The sequence below is a fragment of the Colletotrichum chrysophilum genome (assembly GCF_026319265.1).
Source record: "Colletotrichum chrysophilum strain AFK26 chromosome Unknown scaffold_4, whole genome shotgun sequence".
NCBI classification, from domain to species: Eukaryota; Fungi; Ascomycota; class Sordariomycetes; order Glomerellales; family Glomerellaceae; genus Colletotrichum; species Colletotrichum chrysophilum.
Window position 1 is genome coordinate 152,685 of NW_026517291.1, and position 18,914 is coordinate 171,598.

General features: G+C 56.0%; 7 protein-coding genes across 7 annotated transcripts; 5 read left to right on the forward strand and 2 right to left on the reverse strand.

Annotated features, from left to right (window-relative positions):
- Positions 1–767: 767 nt before the first annotated feature.
- COL26b_000933 (uncharacterized protein) lies at positions 768–2,087 on the forward strand (the record flags this gene model as incomplete). Its single annotated transcript, XM_053173895.1, has 1 exon — positions 768–2,087. One exon carries the CDS (start codon positions 768–770, stop codon positions 2,085–2,087), a length of 1,320 nt encoding a protein of 439 aa, XP_053042012.1.
- Positions 2,088–2,949: 862 nt separating this feature from the next.
- On the forward strand, positions 2,950–4,376 carry RPT4 (26S proteasome subunit rpt4; the record flags this gene model as incomplete). Its single annotated transcript, XM_053173896.1, has 4 exons — positions 2,950–3,160; positions 3,278–3,664; positions 3,738–4,194; positions 4,256–4,376. 4 exons carry the CDS (start codon positions 2,950–2,952, stop codon positions 4,374–4,376), a joined length of 1,176 nt encoding a protein of 391 aa, XP_053042013.1.
- A 4,874-nt stretch (positions 4,377–9,250) lies between these two features.
- On the forward strand, positions 9,251–11,772 carry GFA1 (glutamine--fructose-6-phosphate transaminase (isomerizing); the record flags this gene model as incomplete). The annotated part of the gene is made up of 5 exons (XM_053173897.1): positions 9,251–9,255; positions 9,422–9,492; positions 9,597–9,828; positions 9,923–11,499; positions 11,552–11,772. The coding sequence occupies 5 exons, from the start codon at positions 9,251–9,253 to the stop codon at positions 11,770–11,772; spliced, it is 2,106 nt and encodes a 701-aa protein (XP_053042014.1).
- Positions 11,773–12,271: 499 nt separating this feature from the next.
- COL26b_000936 (uncharacterized protein) lies at positions 12,272–13,204 on the reverse strand (the record flags this gene model as incomplete). Its single annotated transcript, XM_053173898.1, has 3 exons — positions 12,272–12,885; positions 12,963–13,110; positions 13,175–13,204. 3 exons carry the CDS (start codon positions 13,202–13,204, stop codon positions 12,272–12,274), a joined length of 792 nt encoding a protein of 263 aa, XP_053042015.1.
- Positions 13,205–13,915: 711 nt separating this feature from the next.
- Positions 13,916–14,940, forward strand: COL26b_000937 (uncharacterized protein; the record flags this gene model as incomplete). The annotated part of the gene is made up of 2 exons (XM_053173899.1): positions 13,916–14,440; positions 14,524–14,940. The coding sequence occupies 2 exons, from the start codon at positions 13,916–13,918 to the stop codon at positions 14,938–14,940; spliced, it is 942 nt and encodes a 313-aa protein (XP_053042016.1).
- A 485-nt stretch (positions 14,941–15,425) lies between these two features.
- COL26b_000938 (uncharacterized protein) lies at positions 15,426–16,116 on the reverse strand (the record flags this gene model as incomplete). The annotated part of the gene is made up of 2 exons (XM_053173900.1): positions 15,426–15,979; positions 16,089–16,116. The coding sequence occupies 2 exons, from the start codon at positions 16,114–16,116 to the stop codon at positions 15,426–15,428; spliced, it is 582 nt and encodes a 193-aa protein (XP_053042017.1).
- A 1,495-nt stretch (positions 16,117–17,611) lies between these two features.
- Positions 17,612–18,815, forward strand: COL26b_000939 (uncharacterized protein; the record flags this gene model as incomplete). The annotated part of the gene is made up of 2 exons (XM_053173901.1): positions 17,612–18,103; positions 18,174–18,815. 2 exons carry the CDS (start codon positions 17,612–17,614, stop codon positions 18,813–18,815), a joined length of 1,134 nt encoding a protein of 377 aa, XP_053042018.1.
- Positions 18,816–18,914: the final 99 nt, after the last annotated feature.

Below are 18,914 nucleotides of genomic sequence, written 5' to 3' on the forward strand. Positions count from 1 at the left end.
CTAATTACCGGCCGGGGTATTGAAGAAAGTCCAGCAGTAAACTTTCTGGGCGCTGAGTCCAGCTGGAAAACTATCCGTTGACCAACTCACTTCGCTCCCTCTCTGACGCATCATACCTTGGTTACCTCGCCTCACCTGAATCAACAATACGCCGTACGTCTGTCGAACCACCAGCATACGTTCTTCCTTTGGAATCTCCTCTCGTCGCCTTCTGGACGCTGCTGTGCACCCAGTTGTCTCGACGGCTATAGCTCATATCCTGTCAGCATTGCTTCCTACATACCCAGCTGCGACATTGTTTGGCTCCCCCTCACGTTATCCCGCGCATGGCTTGAGTACGCCATCGACACCAAGCTGAGACGAGACACCAACATACCCTTCGGACGATCGCCGCAATAACTTTTGACCTATTTAACACCACCAAGAGCACTGCCAGTATTTGCCCCCCGCCTCTTCAGGATTAGCCGAATCTTCGAATTCTCTCGTTTCGTGTTCCAATCGAAGCCATGGCTACAGCAAACGAGCAGCCTCCAGCTCTTCGATGCGATTCCCCCTCGCCCGAGATCTCCCCGACTCCGGCCATCGGCGCCTGTCCTGAACTTACACGATGTGTGTCAACGGCGTCGTCTGTTTCCCACGGGTCCGCCACCGATGGCCACTCCCGTGACTCCCTGGGCAGCAGCACATACTCCAGACAATCCTCCGATAACTACAGCCGTCGCTCAGACATGAGCTTTACGTCTTCAAATCGCCAGTCGACTTGCAGCATGGCCGGCCGGTCCAACAGCCGTCGCCGGGGGTTCGTGCGACCCCAAGGTACCGATTTTGCTGCGAGTGCGCGGCATAGGGAGAGTGTTTTGAGCTTGGGAAGCATCGCCCATTTGCAGTACTACTTCTCACGAACCGGCCTCCTCGATGGCAAGGGTGGCCAGCTGGCGAGAAAGAACAAGGCGAAGGGAGGTCTGGATCTCTCGTCTGTGAGCAGCTCGGGGATGTCTTCGCCAAAGATTGGCTCTGATGGGGAGGCTTCCTTCCCTTCGCTCAGTCCACTCCTCTCTGGGGACCAGTTTGCCGGAGCAATGGTGGAGTCTCCCACCGAGGACGACGACTATTACTCCGACTTTGAGGACGATGCGGACGTCCTGCCGCCGACGACCAGCACCTACATTCATAGGAATAAGCCAGTGCCCAAGCCGCCGACGATCGAGGAGCTCAAGAGTGACTTGACTGAATCTCTTGACAAAGCGGGTGCCTCCCTGAAGAAAGCGTGGGAGAGCAAGGCGGAGAATGCCAGAGCGGCGGCGGAAGCTACGTCAGCTCAGAACACGCCAAAGAAAGGCATGGGCTGGTTTGAAGTACAGGGAATGCACATTCTCGATGTCATGACGCTAGCCATTCGTGCAGCCAAGAACTACTACACCGCCCACGAAGTCCCGGAAAGACTGGACGTGATCAAGTCTGAGAAGGAGATCCGCACCGAGCTTTTCAACGTCATGGAGACGCTGAAGCAGATGGCCACGCGAAAGTGGGCCGGCGGAATGAAGGAGGACGAGTACAACACTCTCAACTCCTGGATCCAGGGACTCTTCAGCATGCTCAAGACCGAAGAGAAGATGATCGAGGCAGAGAAGGCCGAGCGCAAGCGCTGGACCTGGATGAAGGGCGACTGGACTGGCCAGGAAGTCGAGAGGGAGTTGGCGTTCATGGCGTCTCTTGCACCTCAAGCTGAGCCCATGCCGGAGTATACGCCTGCAGCTTCAGCAACCGAGTTCCCCACGCCTTTCTTGCAAGCTTTGCAGAACGGCATCCGACTTGTCGAGCTGCACAACGCGGCAGTCAAGCTGTCGAAGCGACGCTTCGGTCTGATTACCACCTTTCACACCGATACGGAGAAGCCTTACCGCTGTGCTGACAACATCCGCTACTGGGCGAAAGCAGCAGAGCTGCGGTGGGAAATCCTTCTGAAAGTGGATGCACTTGGTGTTGTCTACAACAGCAGCCCTGAAGTCTGGATCAACTTCGAGGCTGCCGTCATGGAGTGGAGCCGCAATGTGCGTGAAGAGATCACGTCCGAGCTGGAGGGCTAAAGACATGAAGCATCTCAGGATACCGTCTTTACGATTGATGCCCCCCAAATACCCGTCTTTTATGGAGTTTCTGGTTGAACTGGCTCTCATTTGTTACATATTTACCCTGAGGAGGATTATCCACTACCTGCATCACATATTTGCATCTACAGCTTCGCGCAATTTATTCGTATCAATAGCTATTACCCCCGGGAGGAGGAAGACTGAAGCATGAGACGTCAATCTATCATCGCACAACGCGATAGAGTAGAAATAGGCGTTGGGACTGTCATTTCTTATCATTCTACGTACATACTTGGAGGTAAATTCTCCTAATTGACCCCAACATTTTGATCATCATTTGCCTACCTTGGTCCTCGTGACGCCTCACATTCCTTCAGGCGCCAAGGACAATGAGACATCCGAAAAACATCGTAAATCATCCCAGTACAGCTGGAAGGAAAGCCTCCTGCCCAATATTTTCATTACGAGTAGACGCCTTCTCCATGATAACCAGCAGGTAGTCCGGTGAACATCAATTCTAGGACATTGAGATCCTGTGTCGGATTTGCGCTTGATCCGCCCCGATAGCTCTCAGCCAATCACATCGCACGCGGGAGAGCTACAGTAGACGCAGGGATGAGGCGCTAGCAGCTGAGCCGTGCTTTGTGAGGCAGAAGGCTACAGCGGGAGGTACGTCTGCACATCAAACCTCCGAAAACAACGATTACATACGCCAGAGCTATCCACCATCCTCCATCCACCTCAACCACAACATCACCTTGCCCGAAGCGACATTGACACGAGACCGCCTCCTTCGTCCCACCACGAGAATTCGAAATTTCGGCCCTTCCTTCCTCTCGACCACACACATAACCCAGAGATGTCTTCCGACGAAGAACGCCAGAAGGCTCTCGACTCTTACCGGGGCAAGCTGCTCGAATCGCGGGAGTGGGAGGCTAAGCTCAAGGCTCTCCGCCTCGAGATCAAGGACTTGCAGAGGGAGTACGACCGCACCGAGGATAACATCAAGGCGCTGCAGAGCGTGGGTCAGATTATCGGCGAGGTTCTGAAGCAGCTCGATGACGAAAGATGTGAGTTGAGAGCATCCCGCCTCCGCTTCCTTCCCTCCCCACCGCCGCCACCATCACCGCACCCGCACCTTGCGGGATCGTCAAACACTGAACGCTAACCGTGTCGCTCGCAAACAGTTATCGTAAAGGCATCCTCGGGTCCCAGATATGTTGTCGGATGCAGGTCAAAGGTCGACAAGGCCAGGCTCAAGCAGGGAACTCGCGTTGCCCTCGATATGACGACACTCACCATCATGCGAATGCTTCCCCGCGAAGTCGATCCCCTCGTCTACAACATGTCGCTGGAGGACCCCGGTCAGGTCAGCTTTGCTGGTATTGGAGGACTCAACGACCAGATTCGCGAGCTGCGAGAGGTCATTGAGCTCCCGCTCAAGAACCCCGAGCTGTTCCTGCGCGTGGGCATCAAGCCGCCCAAGGGTGTCCTGCTCTACGGACCTCCTGGTACAGGAAAGACGCTGCTGGCTCGTGCTGTGGCCAGCAGTTTGGAGACCAACTTTCTGAAGGGTATGTGAAGACCAATCCTACATTCAGGGTATAAGGTGCGGTGGACGAGGCATGCTAACTACTGGTTCCATAGTCGTCTCGTCAGCTATTGTCGACAAGTACATCGGAGAGTCGGCCCGTCTGATCCGTGAGATGTTCGGATATGCCAAGGAGCACGAGCCCTGCATCATCTTCATGGACGAAATTGACGCCATCGGTGGACGCAGATTCTCCGAGGGAACCAGTGCCGATCGTGAGATCCAAAGAACGCTCATGGAGCTGCTCAACCAGCTTGACGGTTTCGACTACCTCGGCAAGACCAAGATCATCATGGCGACAAACAGACCCGATACCCTCGATCCCGCCCTTCTCCGTGCCGGACGTCTAGACCGCAAGATCGAGATCGCCCTGCCCAATGAGGTGGGCCGTTTGGAGATTCTCAAGATCCACGCCTCTGGCGTCGTGACGGAGGGCGAGATCGACTTTGAGAGCGTGGTGAAGATGAGCGACGGTCTCAACGGTGCGGATTTGAGAAACGTGGTCACCGAGGCGTAGGTCTACCCCCTTCCACCCCAAAATGAGGTGGCATTTACTAATCTTTCACTCCTATAGCGGTCTCTTTGCCATCAAGGATTACAGGGACGCAATCAACCAGGACGACTTCAACAAGGCGGTGCGCAAGGTTGCCGAGTCCAAGAAGCTGGAGGGCAAGCTGGAGTACCAGAAGCTGTAAAGCGGCGATGACGGCGTCGCCATCGTGATGATGAATACGGGGGTGAAGATGCAAAGGAGAAACAAAAGACGCCAAAAGAGGGCGGCTGGGACAGGCATCATCGGGTCCTTGGCTGCTCCGGGCGTCTTTAATGTGTTAAACAGTGTACAATACCCGAGTCCAGGTTTGGGGTTGTTGCCGGCGGGAAAGAAACTCAGAGATGGCGGGCGTGCAATAGAGGCAGCAACAAACGAGTCCCAAAGCGCATCATGCGGCCTCGCCAATTCGAATCGTGAACGAGCTTCGTGGTGTTTTGACGAGGTTTCTCCCCAGGAGCGTGCGCCCTTGCGTTGATCGTCGGCATGGACCTGGTGCATCACGAGACGCATTGGCTCTCGTATCGTCGCAGAGGCAGGTTTTAGACTGGGGCGTTTTCTCTTATCTCTGCGCCCTTTGTATGTTCCCCAGTACGGATGCTATGGCATGTCATTTTTCCTTCCCTTTCCCTTCCCTCTGGACGGAGGCTCCCTCTTCCTCCCCGGCGAGGCTGGGGTAGGGATTGCGGCCGGGCGCGAGCTTCAGCTCCGTTTTTGAAGCTATTGATAGTGCACAGCCTCGGCTAGGCTGGGGTCCTGGTATGCGCGGCATGCTTTACGTATGGCCCGGAGGAAGGCGAAGCTCACCCGGTGCCACGTGCAGAGCTTCACCAACAGCAAAAAGCTTTCTTGCTCCTCCTGTAAACCCACCGCGCCGGGCGGCATGCGAACCGTAGTGGAGGGGATGTCGGCTCCCGGTGCCAGAAACAAACCCAATAGTGTAGAACTCAAGTAAGTGTAGGGCTGGGGGGAGAGCAAAAAAAAGGGGACCGAATGGTACGGAACGGAGAGCTATTCTGTTGAGAAGAGGGGTCCTGGGCGTCGGTGGTTCGGGCAAGCCACAGCTGTCTGACGGATGCATCCGCATCTATTGTGTCTACCTACCACAGCTTAGGGGGTGAGTTTAGGTGAGCGAGCTCCGTCTCGCTGGATGCACTATAGCTTCCGGGTGCCTCCCCTCGAGTCGGGTCTTACATGATCTCTTTCTCTCTGACATGCTTGTGATCCTGTCTGACGGGGGAGGAAACAGCCAACGGGTGGAGACTGGGAGGTCGCACACTGTAAGCCTCGAAGCTCCAGAGGATCGAGAGCTCCTTGGTTCTGCAACTGTCATTCGCCGATTTCGACCTGTTGTGCAAAGGAGGAGGAGGCTGCTGAAGCTGGCTGCATGCGGACGGCGACGGCGAGAGGGCTCTAGCTGAGACCGTATCATGTCATGGGTGATCTCGCACGGCAACGAATAGAGACAAAGGCCCGCCACATGTTTTCGATGCTGGCAGGATTGTGGTGAGATTCAAGATGAGTAGCTGCATGCGGGAAGTCCATTGTGGTTTGCGTGTCAAGTCTTCGCTGTTCGAGGCGCGGGCGTCCATCATGACAGCATCTCGGACTTCTGGTCTTGTGTTGGTCGGTCGCTGCAGTCGAGTAGTAGCTGTTGTTGTCCACCCTTACACCCATCCATCAATCCCCATGTGGTGGCCCGTACCATCCTATCCACGTCGTCCCTCTTACCGTTTCCAGGGACCGTGGAACATGGCACCCACTTGGAATCTGACATCAGAACGGTTTTGGGGCCTGGGCAGCGCAGCGCGCAACAAGCGGCTGCGGCTGGCAGAAGTTCGGCCGTGTTGATGGTCTGCCGCGGCGGTTGCGTTGCGCAGTGTTCATGTCCCAACTCCATGTCCCCCATCTGGTTCGGGGCGATGGGTGGTGGCATTGAGAAATGCAAGATGGTGATTTGCAGCCTAGCAGGGGTTCTCTCATCGGTGCGGCGTGTTATTTTTGGTGATTTTTCCTTTACGATGCCTCGGAGTGGACGACAGGTCGCCCCTTTTTTGGCCCGTTCTCACGATTGCCATTGAGGCTGTACCTTTTTTAGTGCGCTGTCCCCTTCCTTTTTTCTTCGTACCTGGACGCCCCCCACCTTACCACCCCTCCTTGGCTTCGTCAACCCCGGGGCCCCCCTCCATCCAGTGGGTGCAACCAGCAACCGAGCCAAGCAAGCAGCAGAAACCAGAAACCAGGGGACTCAACTGTGGGAAGTCCTGTCGGCTGGTGTCGCAGTGCCGACGATCCCCACTGGATTTTTTTCTAGCGTTGAACAAACAAGGTGCCTGCACCCAGAGGACTGGGGGCCGAGACCAGGGAATACGAATGATGTCGGCGATGGAACCCCTCTGAAGAAAGGCGTTGGGCAGCTGGTCAAGAAGTTGTAGGGTCGGGACTCGGGAATGACGAAGGCAAGTAGCCGTCTACATCACACCCAAGAGTAAGGGGATGCTTTTGAGGCGACACGGCAAGGGCGTCGAGTGCCGGATTAGGAGGGGTCAATGACGACGAGTACGGAGTGCGGACGTTGGTCGTGGTAACGGCAGATCTGGGTTCCAACTTCCGGCGGCTGCTTGATCCTTTCTTTTGGACTGGCCCCTTTTTTGCACTCGGCTTCGATTTGAACGAGTTTTGCACCGTTTTGGCTTGTAAGTCCAGAGAAAGACAAGTGGTGGTTGGGATGAGGTGGTTTCTTGGTTCGGGTCTTGGGATGCGGTGAGAAAGGATTGGATGAGGGAGTTGGGGGCCACATGGGATGATGGATGAAGGGGGGTGTGTTCGGAAAGTGAGGTAAGGCAAAGGAATGGCAGCCGTCCGTAGCCTTGGGGAGGGCTCCTCGGTCTCGTCGTCAGGTACCTACCTAACTACCTACCTTACCTTACCTACCGGTGTTGAGGTAAGTTAAACGGAGGTGGGAGGGCACACGGGTGAAGCGTTGCCTCGGGCAGGTGAAGGAGACAGGGCACAAGATGGAGAGCATGGGACTCAACACCCAGTAAGGCACCTGGTGGTAAGCATCTGGAGAGCATGCAGCCAGGGCTGGTGAAGATTGCCCTGATTGATTTGATGCGATGCTATGCTTAGACCGAGCTTGTCCAAGTTGGTGCCCACCTAGATACCTGGTGTTTATTCTGCCAGGTGCCTGGGGACCTACCTAGGTACGCATCCGATTTGGGAAAGACAGCGAGGGCAGTGTAGCAAATGCAGACAGCTTGCAGATGGTGTAGAATTCCTAGCGGCTGCACTGGAATGTGAAGAACAGGTGCGGGTGACGGCCGCTTTGAAGAAGTTGAACTGTCGTCGATATACAGTGTCAGTCCCCAGTATGATATTTTTTGAGATGAACTCAAGGCGATGGAGGAACTTGGAGGAGAAGATCGACCACGGCCACCAGCATCACTGTATCCGTAACAATACGTTAGATGAAAAGCAAAGGGCGTCCCGCGTCCGTCATACTTGGCGGTACGTACCGAGGACGATCTTCTGGGCTAGTGTAGCAGCCGAATGGCTGAGCAAGGGAATGGCGCCACAGTCCAAGGAAGAGGAAGAGCCGGCCGTGCCAGCCTGGGTGCCTGGGAGGAGGGCCGCACTGGACCATCTGAATGGAAGGTCTGAAGGAGGTTAGGGGCGCCGGCACCCTGATGACGGCGCCTGCAACCAAGTGCGACTGTGTATCCGAATGATGGCCGTCAGCTTCCATCTGGAAATGCAACTTTTCCGGGCACTGATAGATATGCTAGAGATGTGAGTAACAGCAACGCCAGAGAAGAAAATTTGCACCGTGGCCGGCTTTCCAGAGCAACACGGGGTCTCCTGGCATGGTGCACATAATGAGATGCTCTGCTAGGTGTTAGTGTTGGTGACGAGCGATGCAATGTGTGCGGTTGCCGGTGAGGTGGGGCACTCCAGAGCTGCCCCTCACCTACTGCTTCCAGTCTGTCCTCAGCTCCGTGTGGCTGGCCAGGTCCGTGGTCTTCTTGCTGCTGCCACTGCTGCTGCTGGCCCATTGAACCCAGCCCAGATCCATTCGTTGCCCCAGCGCCTGCTGAGTCCTGACATATGCCACCCCGGTCGAGATATGTCAGACACCCAATTCTTGTCGCGTATCGTATCCGCGAGGTAAGGTAGGTACGAATACTGACCGACCGCAGTTGCCATCTGCCTGCCGTCCCAAACATGCAACGCAAGCGAGCAAAGGCAAGCCAGACATTCATGGTCTAGACGTTCAAATGGGAACGTGAAGACATCTGTTTCGCCCGCTTGCAAAAGTCCATCGAGACAAACTTGGGGGAAAGGGGAACCTTCAAGCCTCCCGTCATTGTCACGGGCCAAACATTGCTTGCTCTGCTCTGCTCTGCTCAAGCTCTCTAAACTTTTGCCTGACGTCGGGTAAGTGCCAGTGCTAATCCCGACTTCAACCTCATCACTGGAACTCCAGCTTTGGCCGTCATCACCAGAGTCACAAAATAATAAGCACAAACCAGTGTCTTGTTTCCTTCTTGCCTCAATCCATCAACCCATGCCTGACTTGGCCTGCCTTCTTAGCGCAGGCAATAATACCTAGGCCGACGACGTCTGCCTCTCAACTCAACCCGTGCCTCTGTACGAATACCTCTCCCTCCCCCCCCTTCTGTCATCCATCAATACGAGCACGCCCCTGCCACCACCCCGCCCACCGCCCACCTCCACGCCTCGCACACCTCTGGGCGCTACTGCGTGCTCTCTCCACGTACACAATACACACCTCCCCTCCTCCATCAGTGTTGTCCAGCACACACATAAAGCTGCTCAGCTCCCGCCTCCTTACCACTGGCTTTGCCTTGCTCATTCCCGCTCGATCCAACTATCCGTCTCTCTCGCTCTTCTTGATACCCCTCACCGCCGCCTCTAAAGACCTATATCCCCGCCTAGGTCTCTCTCTGCGAATTGGTCTTTACGTCTTTTTTTTAGGTCTTTTGCGCTGAAATCAACATGTGGTATGTCTACCTCTCTCCCCCAACTCTCCCCCGCTCTCCTGAAAGCTTGCCCGCAGCCTCCCCCTTCCATCCAGCTTTTGCCAGCTGAAAAGGGGCCCAGGCATACGCCTTGAAAGCCATTGGCAACACAGTAAGCAGTAAGCTGACAGGAAATTCTTCCCAACAGTGGCATTTTCGGCTACGTCAACTACCTGGTGGAGAAGGACCGCAAGTTCATCCTCGAGACTCTAATCAACGGTGAGTACACCGCCTCCTGAAAGCTCCAATTGGAGCCATGCAGCTCCACCAGCTCATTCCGAGGGGCTGTTGTTGACTAACGAGCCATGTGTTCTCTTCTCTAGGTCTGTCGCGTCTCGAGTACCGTGGCTACGACTCCGCCGGTCTGGCTGTTGATGGCGACAAGAAGAACGAGGTTTTCGCCTTCAAGGAGGTTGGCAAGGTCGCCAAGCTCAAGCAGCTCATCGCCGAGTCCAAGGTCGACGAGACCAAGTACTTCGATTCACATGCCGGTATCGCCCACACTCGCTGGGCTACCCACGGTCCCCCTTCTCGTCTGAACTGCCACCCCCACAGGTACGTGTGCACTTTTCGCGAGGATACTAGCAAACTTTCCACTTCAGCCTCCTTGCTATCAATGACTCAGTGGCTAATGATCCTTCTCCTGCAGGTCCGATCCTACCTGGGAGTTCACCGTTGTCCACAATGGTATCATCACCAACTACAAGGAACTCAAGACCCTCCTGAGCGCCAAGGGCTTCAAGTTCGAGACCGACACCGACACCGAGTGCATTGCTAAGCTCGCCAAGTACCTCTACGACCAGCACCCCAAGGTCGGCTTCACCGACCTGGCCAAGGCTGTCATTAACGAGCTCGAGGGCGCCTACGGTCTTCTGATCAAGTCCGTCCACTACCCTCATGAGGTCATCGCTGCCCGTAAGGGCTCTCCCCTCGTCATTGGCGTCAAGACCCAGAAGCGCATGAAGGTCGACTTTGTCGACGTCGAGTACGCCGATGAGCAGGCTGCCCTCCCAGCTGAGACCGCATCCCAGAACATTGCCCTCAAGAAGCAGCAGGACAACTTCTTGAACCCCAACGCTCTGCTGGGCGCTCCTGACAAGTCTCTCCTCCACCGCTCTCAGTCGCGTGCTTTCATGACCGACGATGGCATGCCCATGCCCACCGAGTTCTTCCTGTCCTCGGACCCCTCCGCTATCGTCGAGCACACCAAGAAGGTCATGTACCTCGAGGACGACGACATTGCCCACATCCACGAGGGATCCCTGAACATCCACCGCCTTAAGAAGGCCGATGGCAGCTCCAACGTGCGCACCATTCAGACCCTTGAGCTTGAGCTCCAGGAGATCATGAAGGGCAAGTTCGACCACTTCATGCAGAAGGAGATTTTCGAGCAGCCTGAGTCCGTTGTCAACACCATGAGAGGTCGTCTCGACAGCGAGAACAAGACGGTTACGCTTGGTGGTCTCCGCTCTTACATCTCTACCATCCGCAGATGTCGCAGAATCATCTTCATTGCTTGCGGTACGAGTTATCACTCATGCATGGCTGTTCGCGGTGTATTTGAGGAGCTCGCCGAGATCCCCATCGCTGTCGAGTTGGCATCCGACTTCCTCGACAGACAAGCCCCTGTCTTCCGTGACGACACCTGTGTCTTCGTCTCCCAGTCTGGTGAGACTGCCGACTCTCTCATGGCCCTCCGCTACTGCTTGGAGCGTGGTGCTCTGACCGTCGGTATCGTCAACGTTGTCGGCTCCTCCATCTCTCTCCTCACTCACTGCGGTGTCCACGTCAACGCCGGCCCTGAGATCGGTGTTGCGTCTACCAAGGCCTACACCTCCCAGTTCATTGCCATGGTCATGTTCGCGCTCTCCCTTAGTGAGGACCGCGCGTCCAAGCAGAGACGTCGTGAGGAGATCATGGAGGGTCTGGCCAAGATTCCCGAGCAGATCAAGGACATCCTCACCCAGGACCAGTCTATCAAGGAGCTCTGCTCCAAGACCTTCCAGAACCAGAAGTCCCTGCTTTTGCTCGGCCGTGGCAGCCAGTTCTCTACCGCCCTTGAGGGTGCGCTGAAGATCAAGGAAATTTCCTACCTTCACTGCGAGGCTGTCATGTCTGGTGAGCTGAAGCACGGTGTCCTGGCTCTCGTCGATGAGAACTTGCCCATCATCATGATTCTCACCCGTGACGACCTCTTCAAGAAGTCGCTCAACGCCTACCAGCAAGGTATGTTTGGAAACATTCGTATGCATTATGTTCTGTCACTAACTCTCAATAGTCATTGCTCGTAGCGGTAAGCCCATCGTCATCTGCAACCCTGCCGATGAGGAGTTCAAGTCCAGCGAGGCCGAGAAGATTGAGATCCCCAAGACCGTCGACGTCCTTCAGGGTATTCTCAACGTCGTTCCTCTGCAGCTGATCGCCTACTGGCTCGCTGTTATGGAAGGCCTCAACGTCGACTTCCCTCGCAACTTGGCCAAGTCTGTTACCGTCGAGTAAACAGGCTGTCAGCAGCGAACGAGGTTGAATATTTTCTTGTGAGGTGCTTCTCGCCATTGGAGTTGGGTTGCCAAAAGGGAGGCTGGCCCTTGGCTTAATGACACAGTGGGCCATGAACAGATGAATGCCCTCGGATGTATTACTGGATTTTGTGTGAAAAGGAGGGAATGGTCCAGCATGGTAGATTTAGGGCCTGTCAAGATAAAGGAGCGTATGTTTAAAAAGGTTAAATGCCAGAGAAGAGGCAACCTAAAGCAATCAATGAAAGCAATATTGTCTATTTCATTTCGTGTTGTTACACTCTCGTGTCCCGCGACCTATCGTATTGCGGATGACACGTAGAAGGAAGTCGATCTCGGACTTGCTTCTTCTGCTGCTCCCCAGAGTCGCCGTTAGTCATCCCGGATGGCGAGTCGAAAGCAACTGTCCCATTTAACCAGTAACTGTCATTTAATTCCTCTATCCCATCGTATCCTCCAGGAACTCCTTTCTCTCCTCCTTAAACAACCTGCGTGCCGTAGCCACGGATCCGTTCCGCGAACTTCCAGCTCTGCTTCTCCAGCTTCTCGTTCTCCTTGAGGTCAACACCATCCTTGGTGACAACGGCAATGGAGTACGAATCCAAACTGCGGGCGTCACGATAGAAGAGCACCTTCATGCATTCCTTGATAACCTCGATGGCCTTCTCCTTGGTCAGATTGGCAGCTGCCTCATCGTCGGGGACATAGCGGCGCATGATGGGCTGTGCCAGAGCAGAACCGAAACCGGTGGCCAATGAGGGGGAGGTGAATGTGGTGCCGAGGAGGTCGGCCGCGGCAAGGAACGGCTTGCCTGCGTCGTCCAAGCCGGCGACGAGGAGATGGTTCCAGAGGGGGTCGAAGTCGGAACGGCGCTTGTACATCAGCTTGGAGAGGTACTTGTGCAGGTTTGCAGCGTTGAGGCGGGGCGCTTGATCGGTGGACAGGTCGTAGGACTCCTCAATATCGAGGGACTGGAGGTGGCGGTCGAGGAACTGCATGTCGGAGACGTCGCCGCCAAAACCGACAACGGTAGAGTCGGCAAACTTGCGCAGACGCTTGACATCGGTGAATCGAGCAAGGGAGCCGTAGGATGCTGTCATTGGGGTTTGATTGTCAGTATTCGATCGTCTTTGAGGTGCTAGGCTTTTGGAATGGTGAGAACGGGCGTACCCAAGTTATCGGCGGCGATGACGACACCCTCTTTGAACTTGATAGCAATGACTGATGTGCCCGTGACGATGGGGGCTTGTGTCGCTTGGTTGGGGCCGTTGGGGTTCATGTAGGAGGCATTGTAGGCTCCGTAGACGTCGTCTCTAGGCTGTGGGAGGGGTTCAGTCTGTTAGTCCATGACGAGAGGCTGAGGGCAGAGGGAGGTTGCATACCCGGCCCCAAGCTTGCGGTCTGTGATCCATGGTTATCGATGGTATCTGGTTGAAGAAGGAAGGGAGGTCGAGTTCGCGGTAGTGGGTGTCGGTATCGTCGGTGGATGGAACGGTGGCAGAGTGTTTGGTGATGGTCGTCGGTATGTAGATGTAGCTGGGGGCTGCTGTGCTTAGCTTCGCGTCCCGTGGATGCCTCTGCCGCCGGCTGCCAGGTGCTGGTGGTGCTTGCTGGACCGCTGCGTCAGGGTGGTGCCTGACAAACGGGGCTGCAACTTGAGGTAGGCTTACCGAAAATGGTCAGCTTGGAGCTGTAGTGGTGGGAAGACCGGAGAAGTAGACGCTACTTCATCTTCAGTATCGCAGTCCACGATTGGAAGGTACTCACTACAGACAGCTCCAGGGGTCAAGGTAAAACAAACAAGGAGGCCGGCCAAGGTCAGGTCGCATGCTCTCAGTCCCTCCTCGCCCGTTATTCCGTCAACACCACAGACGGCACTTGCAGCAGCGAAATCTCCCCTACTGCTCCGTCGCCCTACAATTGGCTTGTTCCTGTCTCCGGGACATCGCTTGGGACACAGCCATCCATACTATACCTCTGTGCCTCCCACCCCCCCATCCTTTCATCAGCCCTATCGCAGGCTTCCCAACTACATCTGCACAAAACATCCCCGATAACAGCTTAGCTGTGCCCACACAACAGACAAATACCCCACCTTCAGCAAACTTGATTGCGCGCACATCATGTTGACAGCAATCGGTCGCGCAGCGGCCCAGCGTCTTCTCATTCGCGCCGCGCCATTGACCGCCTCCCGAGCCGTCCCACGCGTCGCATGCCGGGCCTTCTCGACGACCAAGTCGGCACATCTCCCAGCCAAAGCCGCCGCCGCCTCGTCCACCAAGACGAAGGCTAAGAAGACGACGACGACAGCCGCGAAGAAGAAGCCCGTTGCGAAGAAACCGGCAGCGAAGAAGCCCGCGGCCAAGACGAAGAAGGTTGCTGCGAAGAAGCCCGCGAAGACTAAGACGGGCCAGGGTCGCGGTCGCCCCCGCAGAGCCCCGACACCCGAGGAGAAGCTTAAGGTCCTGAAGAAGGAGTTGAAGCAGGTCGCTCTGCTTGCCAGCGAACCCTCAAACAAGGTCACGTCCGCGTGGATGGTGTATCAGACAGAGAGGTTGAGGGCGGAGACAATTGCCAGGGAAGCATTTGGGGATCGGATTACAGCTTTCGCGGAAGATTTCAAGAACCTTTCTACTCACGAGCTCCAGGTAAGCTTGTCTGTCGGCCAGAGTTGTCCTAGGCCAGGGAACGACCGTCACATGAGGATGTCATGGCTAACAAGTTAATATAGCGCCTCCAAGAGACGGCCGAGGCGAACAAGCTCAAGAACAATGCCGCGTACAAAGCTTGGGTTGAATCCCACACGCCGCTGGAAATCAACAATGCCAACAACGCGCGTAAGCGCCTTCGCGCATTGAGCCTCAAGGAGGATGGAAAGCGCCAGGTCAAACCGAGATCAATTGTTGACGAGCGCTTGCCCAACCGCCCAACGTCAGCCTTCTTGTTCTTTGTCAAGGCGCGTTGGGCCCAAGGTGACCTTCCCTCGGCGATCGGACCGGCGACCAAGGCTATTGGTGAAGAGTGGAACAACCTCACAGAGGCCGAAAAGGCCCCGTACCTGGCGTTGGCAAAGTCCGACATGGAACGATATGAGCGGGACGTCAGCAACGTCCTGGGACGTGAGGTCGAACATCGCACTCGCACTTGAGCTTCGTCGGCGCTAGTCTTGGCTTGCCGGCGGCAGGCGAGGTATCCTTGCTCCACCAGATGCGTTTGTGTGTAGAGATATATCTCCGCGTATTGGGACATCCGATGAAAACTTCTACGGGGCATGTTGCGAGCAAAATCGTGTGCGATGAACAAACAGGAGAGCTGTGTCAGCAAAACCTGCTACTTTTATGAGCATGCGGGTTCCATGATGGCACTTTTACCGGTTCGATCATCAGAGGGCAGGATGAAGGTGCGGTGTTGAGTTTCAGATACCAATATTGAGAGGTTTCGCAACCAGTCTTGTAATGAGATTTCTCCGTGTATACATTTATCCAGCGACGCCTCTGCCAATGCCATTTGCACCACAACAGTGACGCCATTCGTTTCCAGTCCGACTCTGTGCCGCCCAACCGAAAGTCAAGAAACGCCTCGCTAGCCCAGTGAAAGAAAGTGCTGCCAAAAACGCCCTTGAGACTGTCCCCCCTACTCGTCCGCCCCGTCCTCCATGCTGTCCCCTGACTCGGAGTTGCCATGCCCGTTGGTAACCAGAATCACCTCCCCGGCGCCGTCCACCCACCGAGCCGTGTCCGTCTTCAAAGCCCTCTCGCTGGCAAGGTAAAGCGCGAGGTACACATGCCCGGCGACATATCCCCAGCAGTAGACCCTCAGCCACGACCAGTCCTCGGCGCGCGTGCACCAGACGCCCCACCCCGCGAACCCTTCGAGGATGTAGTCGGTCAGGAAGTGCCACGCCCGCTCGCGCAAGGTCGGTCGCCAGCCGGCCCAGTCGAGTGTCCAGTGGCCCCTCTCGAACGGCCGCAGCTCCCTCATCTGCTCGACGGGCCGGAAGCGTTTGTCGATATTGAGCTGCCGCGCAAGTTCCCTAAGCTTGGGCGTCAGGAGGTCGTCTGGAGTGAGTTCTGCGTTGCCAACAGGGGGCCCCTCGGGATGAATCTCGAGGCGTTCGAGGTAGTTCAGGTGACGCGTGTTTGGTGGGCGTATGACGCTGTAGAGATCGTCCGGGATGACGGGCCCGGCTATGGAGGGGCTCCGCGTTGCTGATCTGGATTCTGATATTGGTGCTGAGCGCTTGTGGCGCTTTCGTGGAAGTGGTGAATCGGAGTTGCCGCGAGAGGGAGAGGATACTGATGGACGCTTGCCAGAGGCCTGGCATGGTGTTTCTTGAATCACCTGATCGAGGGGGGAGCTCTCGGGTAGAGGCCGTTTCCGCGCTGGGAAAGGAGTGTCTAGAATGACGTTTTCCGCCGGAGGGGATGGGTGCGGTGGAGGGAAATCGCTGGCTGATGGTGGTTCGCTGGATGTAACTAGAACAACCTGCTCGTCGTCTTCTCCGTCATCTTCCACATCTTCCAGCTCCTTCTCTAGGCCTTGCGAGGATTGGGGAACTCGCCGCTGGCTTTGCGACGGGGTCTGTTGTGAGGCTACGGCTCCTTGACTCTCGAACTGACATGCCAAATGCTCAAAAAGCCGACTTGGAGACGAGAACTCGGCAAGGCTGATGTCGTTCGCTGGCTGAGAGTCCCCAATTACGCTTGGAGGAGCCACCCAACTAGACTGTGTAAACTGAGTCTCGGCGCCCGGTTGCGAAGATGGGGGTATATCCTGTACTGCTCCGGCTCTACCAAGGATTGGGGAGTTTCTGTTGTCCAAAACACTCCTGAAAGAAAGTTGGACACTTCCAAGTGAGGCCTCTGGTAGAATGTATCGCACTGGTGGTGATGACGGCAGTTGGGTTGCCTCGCTGCTTGGGATCGGTGCGTGAAAGGGTGTTGATGGTGAAGGTGATGGCTCACCCTGTGAGCCGGCTATGTCTGAATGCGCATCGCCTTGTAGAAACCCGCCTAATATCTTTGTCTGGCCTACTGGTTGAAATTCAAGATACGCCTGCGCCAAGGCGCGATACCTGGCATCGTCAACAGCTTTGCACGGCGCTGCGACGTGCACTAAGATCTCGATGTTGCCATTCGTCTCCATGACGACCGCAGGCTTATGTGAGGTGCGCGCATCTCATGTAGAGTCGAGAGGAAAGAGATTCAATTTAGAGTAAGGATGTTTTATGACCCAAGGAGAAACAAATTTGCCACGGTTCAAATTGAGACTTTTCGCATTGTGTTGTCGACCGCCAAGGTCCCAACACAGGACAGGTCTTGTCAAGAAATTGAGTTCCGTCACTTGAAGATGGGAAGTCGCGACTCGCGAGGTTCCCAAAGAGCATGGCAATCGTAAAGTCAGTGCGCTTTTCGAGGTGGGGCACCTAAATCAATGTCCCCTGCCCCTCAAGTCGCATTCAGAAACCGGGGGCCCAGCCTAAAATGCATTCTTAGCGCCGCTGAAGAGCTTGGGGACAGAAAGGTCGACTATACCACAGGCCCCAACGGCCCCCTGCATGACGGACACGTACCCGGTACGCAGCTGTCAATCGAGTGCAACCAAACCACCAAACTTCAGATTGGCCCATTGGCGCTCGCGCCGCAAACCGTGCATTGCGTTTCCTCGACCTTATTCCCAGCTCACCTCAGGGACCAGAGAAACCAATCCACCAACGGACGACTCTCGACACCATCTCCGCCTTCCGACCTTTGCTCGCACTTTGACGCAAGTCAGCTCGAAAGTGTCTCCCGAGACAAACCGCCCTCCCCCCCAAAAAGATGTCTTCCGAAAAGGCTCCCGTGCCAATCGACCTGGGCAAGGTCCTCGTCGTCGGCGGCAATGGCTTCCTGGGCCACCACGTAGTCAACCAGCTCCTGGCTGGCGACCGCTGGCAAACCAGCTCCGTCTCCGTAATCGACCTCCGCTGCGTGAACAACCGCAACCCAGCCGCCTCCTACCACGAAGCCGACATCACCGACACGGAAAAGATCAAGTCCATCTTCGAGGACGTCAAGCCCAACATCGTCATCCACACCGCCTCGCCCGCGCCCCAGGCCGACGGCCCTGTCGCCAAGGACCTCTTCCGCCGCGTCAACATTGATGGCACCGCCAGCATCATCGCCGCCTGCCAGGCCGCCGGCGTCAAGGCCCTGGTCTACACCTCATCCGCCAGCATCATCAGCGACAACACCAGCGACCTGATCAACGCCGACGAGAGGTGGCCCGTCATCCGCGGCGAGCAACAGTCGGAGTACTACTCCGAGACCAAGGTATACATCCGCGCACAATACTCTGTGACGAACTGCCCTCTTGCTGACACAAACACCTCTCTCTCTCCAGGCCGCCGCGGAAGAGCTCGTCCTCCAAGCAAACCGCCAAGACCCCTACCCCCTCCTTACAGCCGCCATCCGCCCCGCCGGCATCTTCGGCGAGGGCGACACCATGGCCACGCACCAGCTCGTCAAGATCTACCGCGAGGGCAAGACGGGCGTCCAGCTCGGCGACAACGACAACCTCTTCGACTTCACCTACGTCGGCAACGTGGCCCACGCCCACATGCTTGCCGCCCGCATGCTCCTGGCCACCATCAAGTCCAGCATCATCCCCCTCGACAACGAAAAGATTGACGGCGAGGCCTTCCTCGTGACAAACGACAGCCCCATCTACTTCTGGGACTTTGCGAGGGCCATCTGGCGCGCCGCCGGGTCGGACAAGGGCACCGACCACGTCTGGAAGATTCCCCGCGAGATCGGTGTCGTTCTGGGCTTCTGCTCCGAGGTCTTCTTCAGCATCATCGGCAAGCCGCCCATCTTCAACCGCCAGCGCAACATCTACAGCTGCATGACGCGCTACTACAACATCAGCAAGGCCAAGCGTCTTTTGGGTTACCGCCCCATCGTCAGCCTGGACTCAGGTATCAAGAGAGGTGTGCAGTGGTTCCTGGACCAGGAGAAGGCGGGTAAGGTCAGCGTCAAGGCGTGAGAGGCGACGATATGATGATGACGAGCGGTGATTTGCAATCTGACTATATCTCCCAAAAGAAAATGGTGATTTTTTGGTGTAAATATATATATACATAAA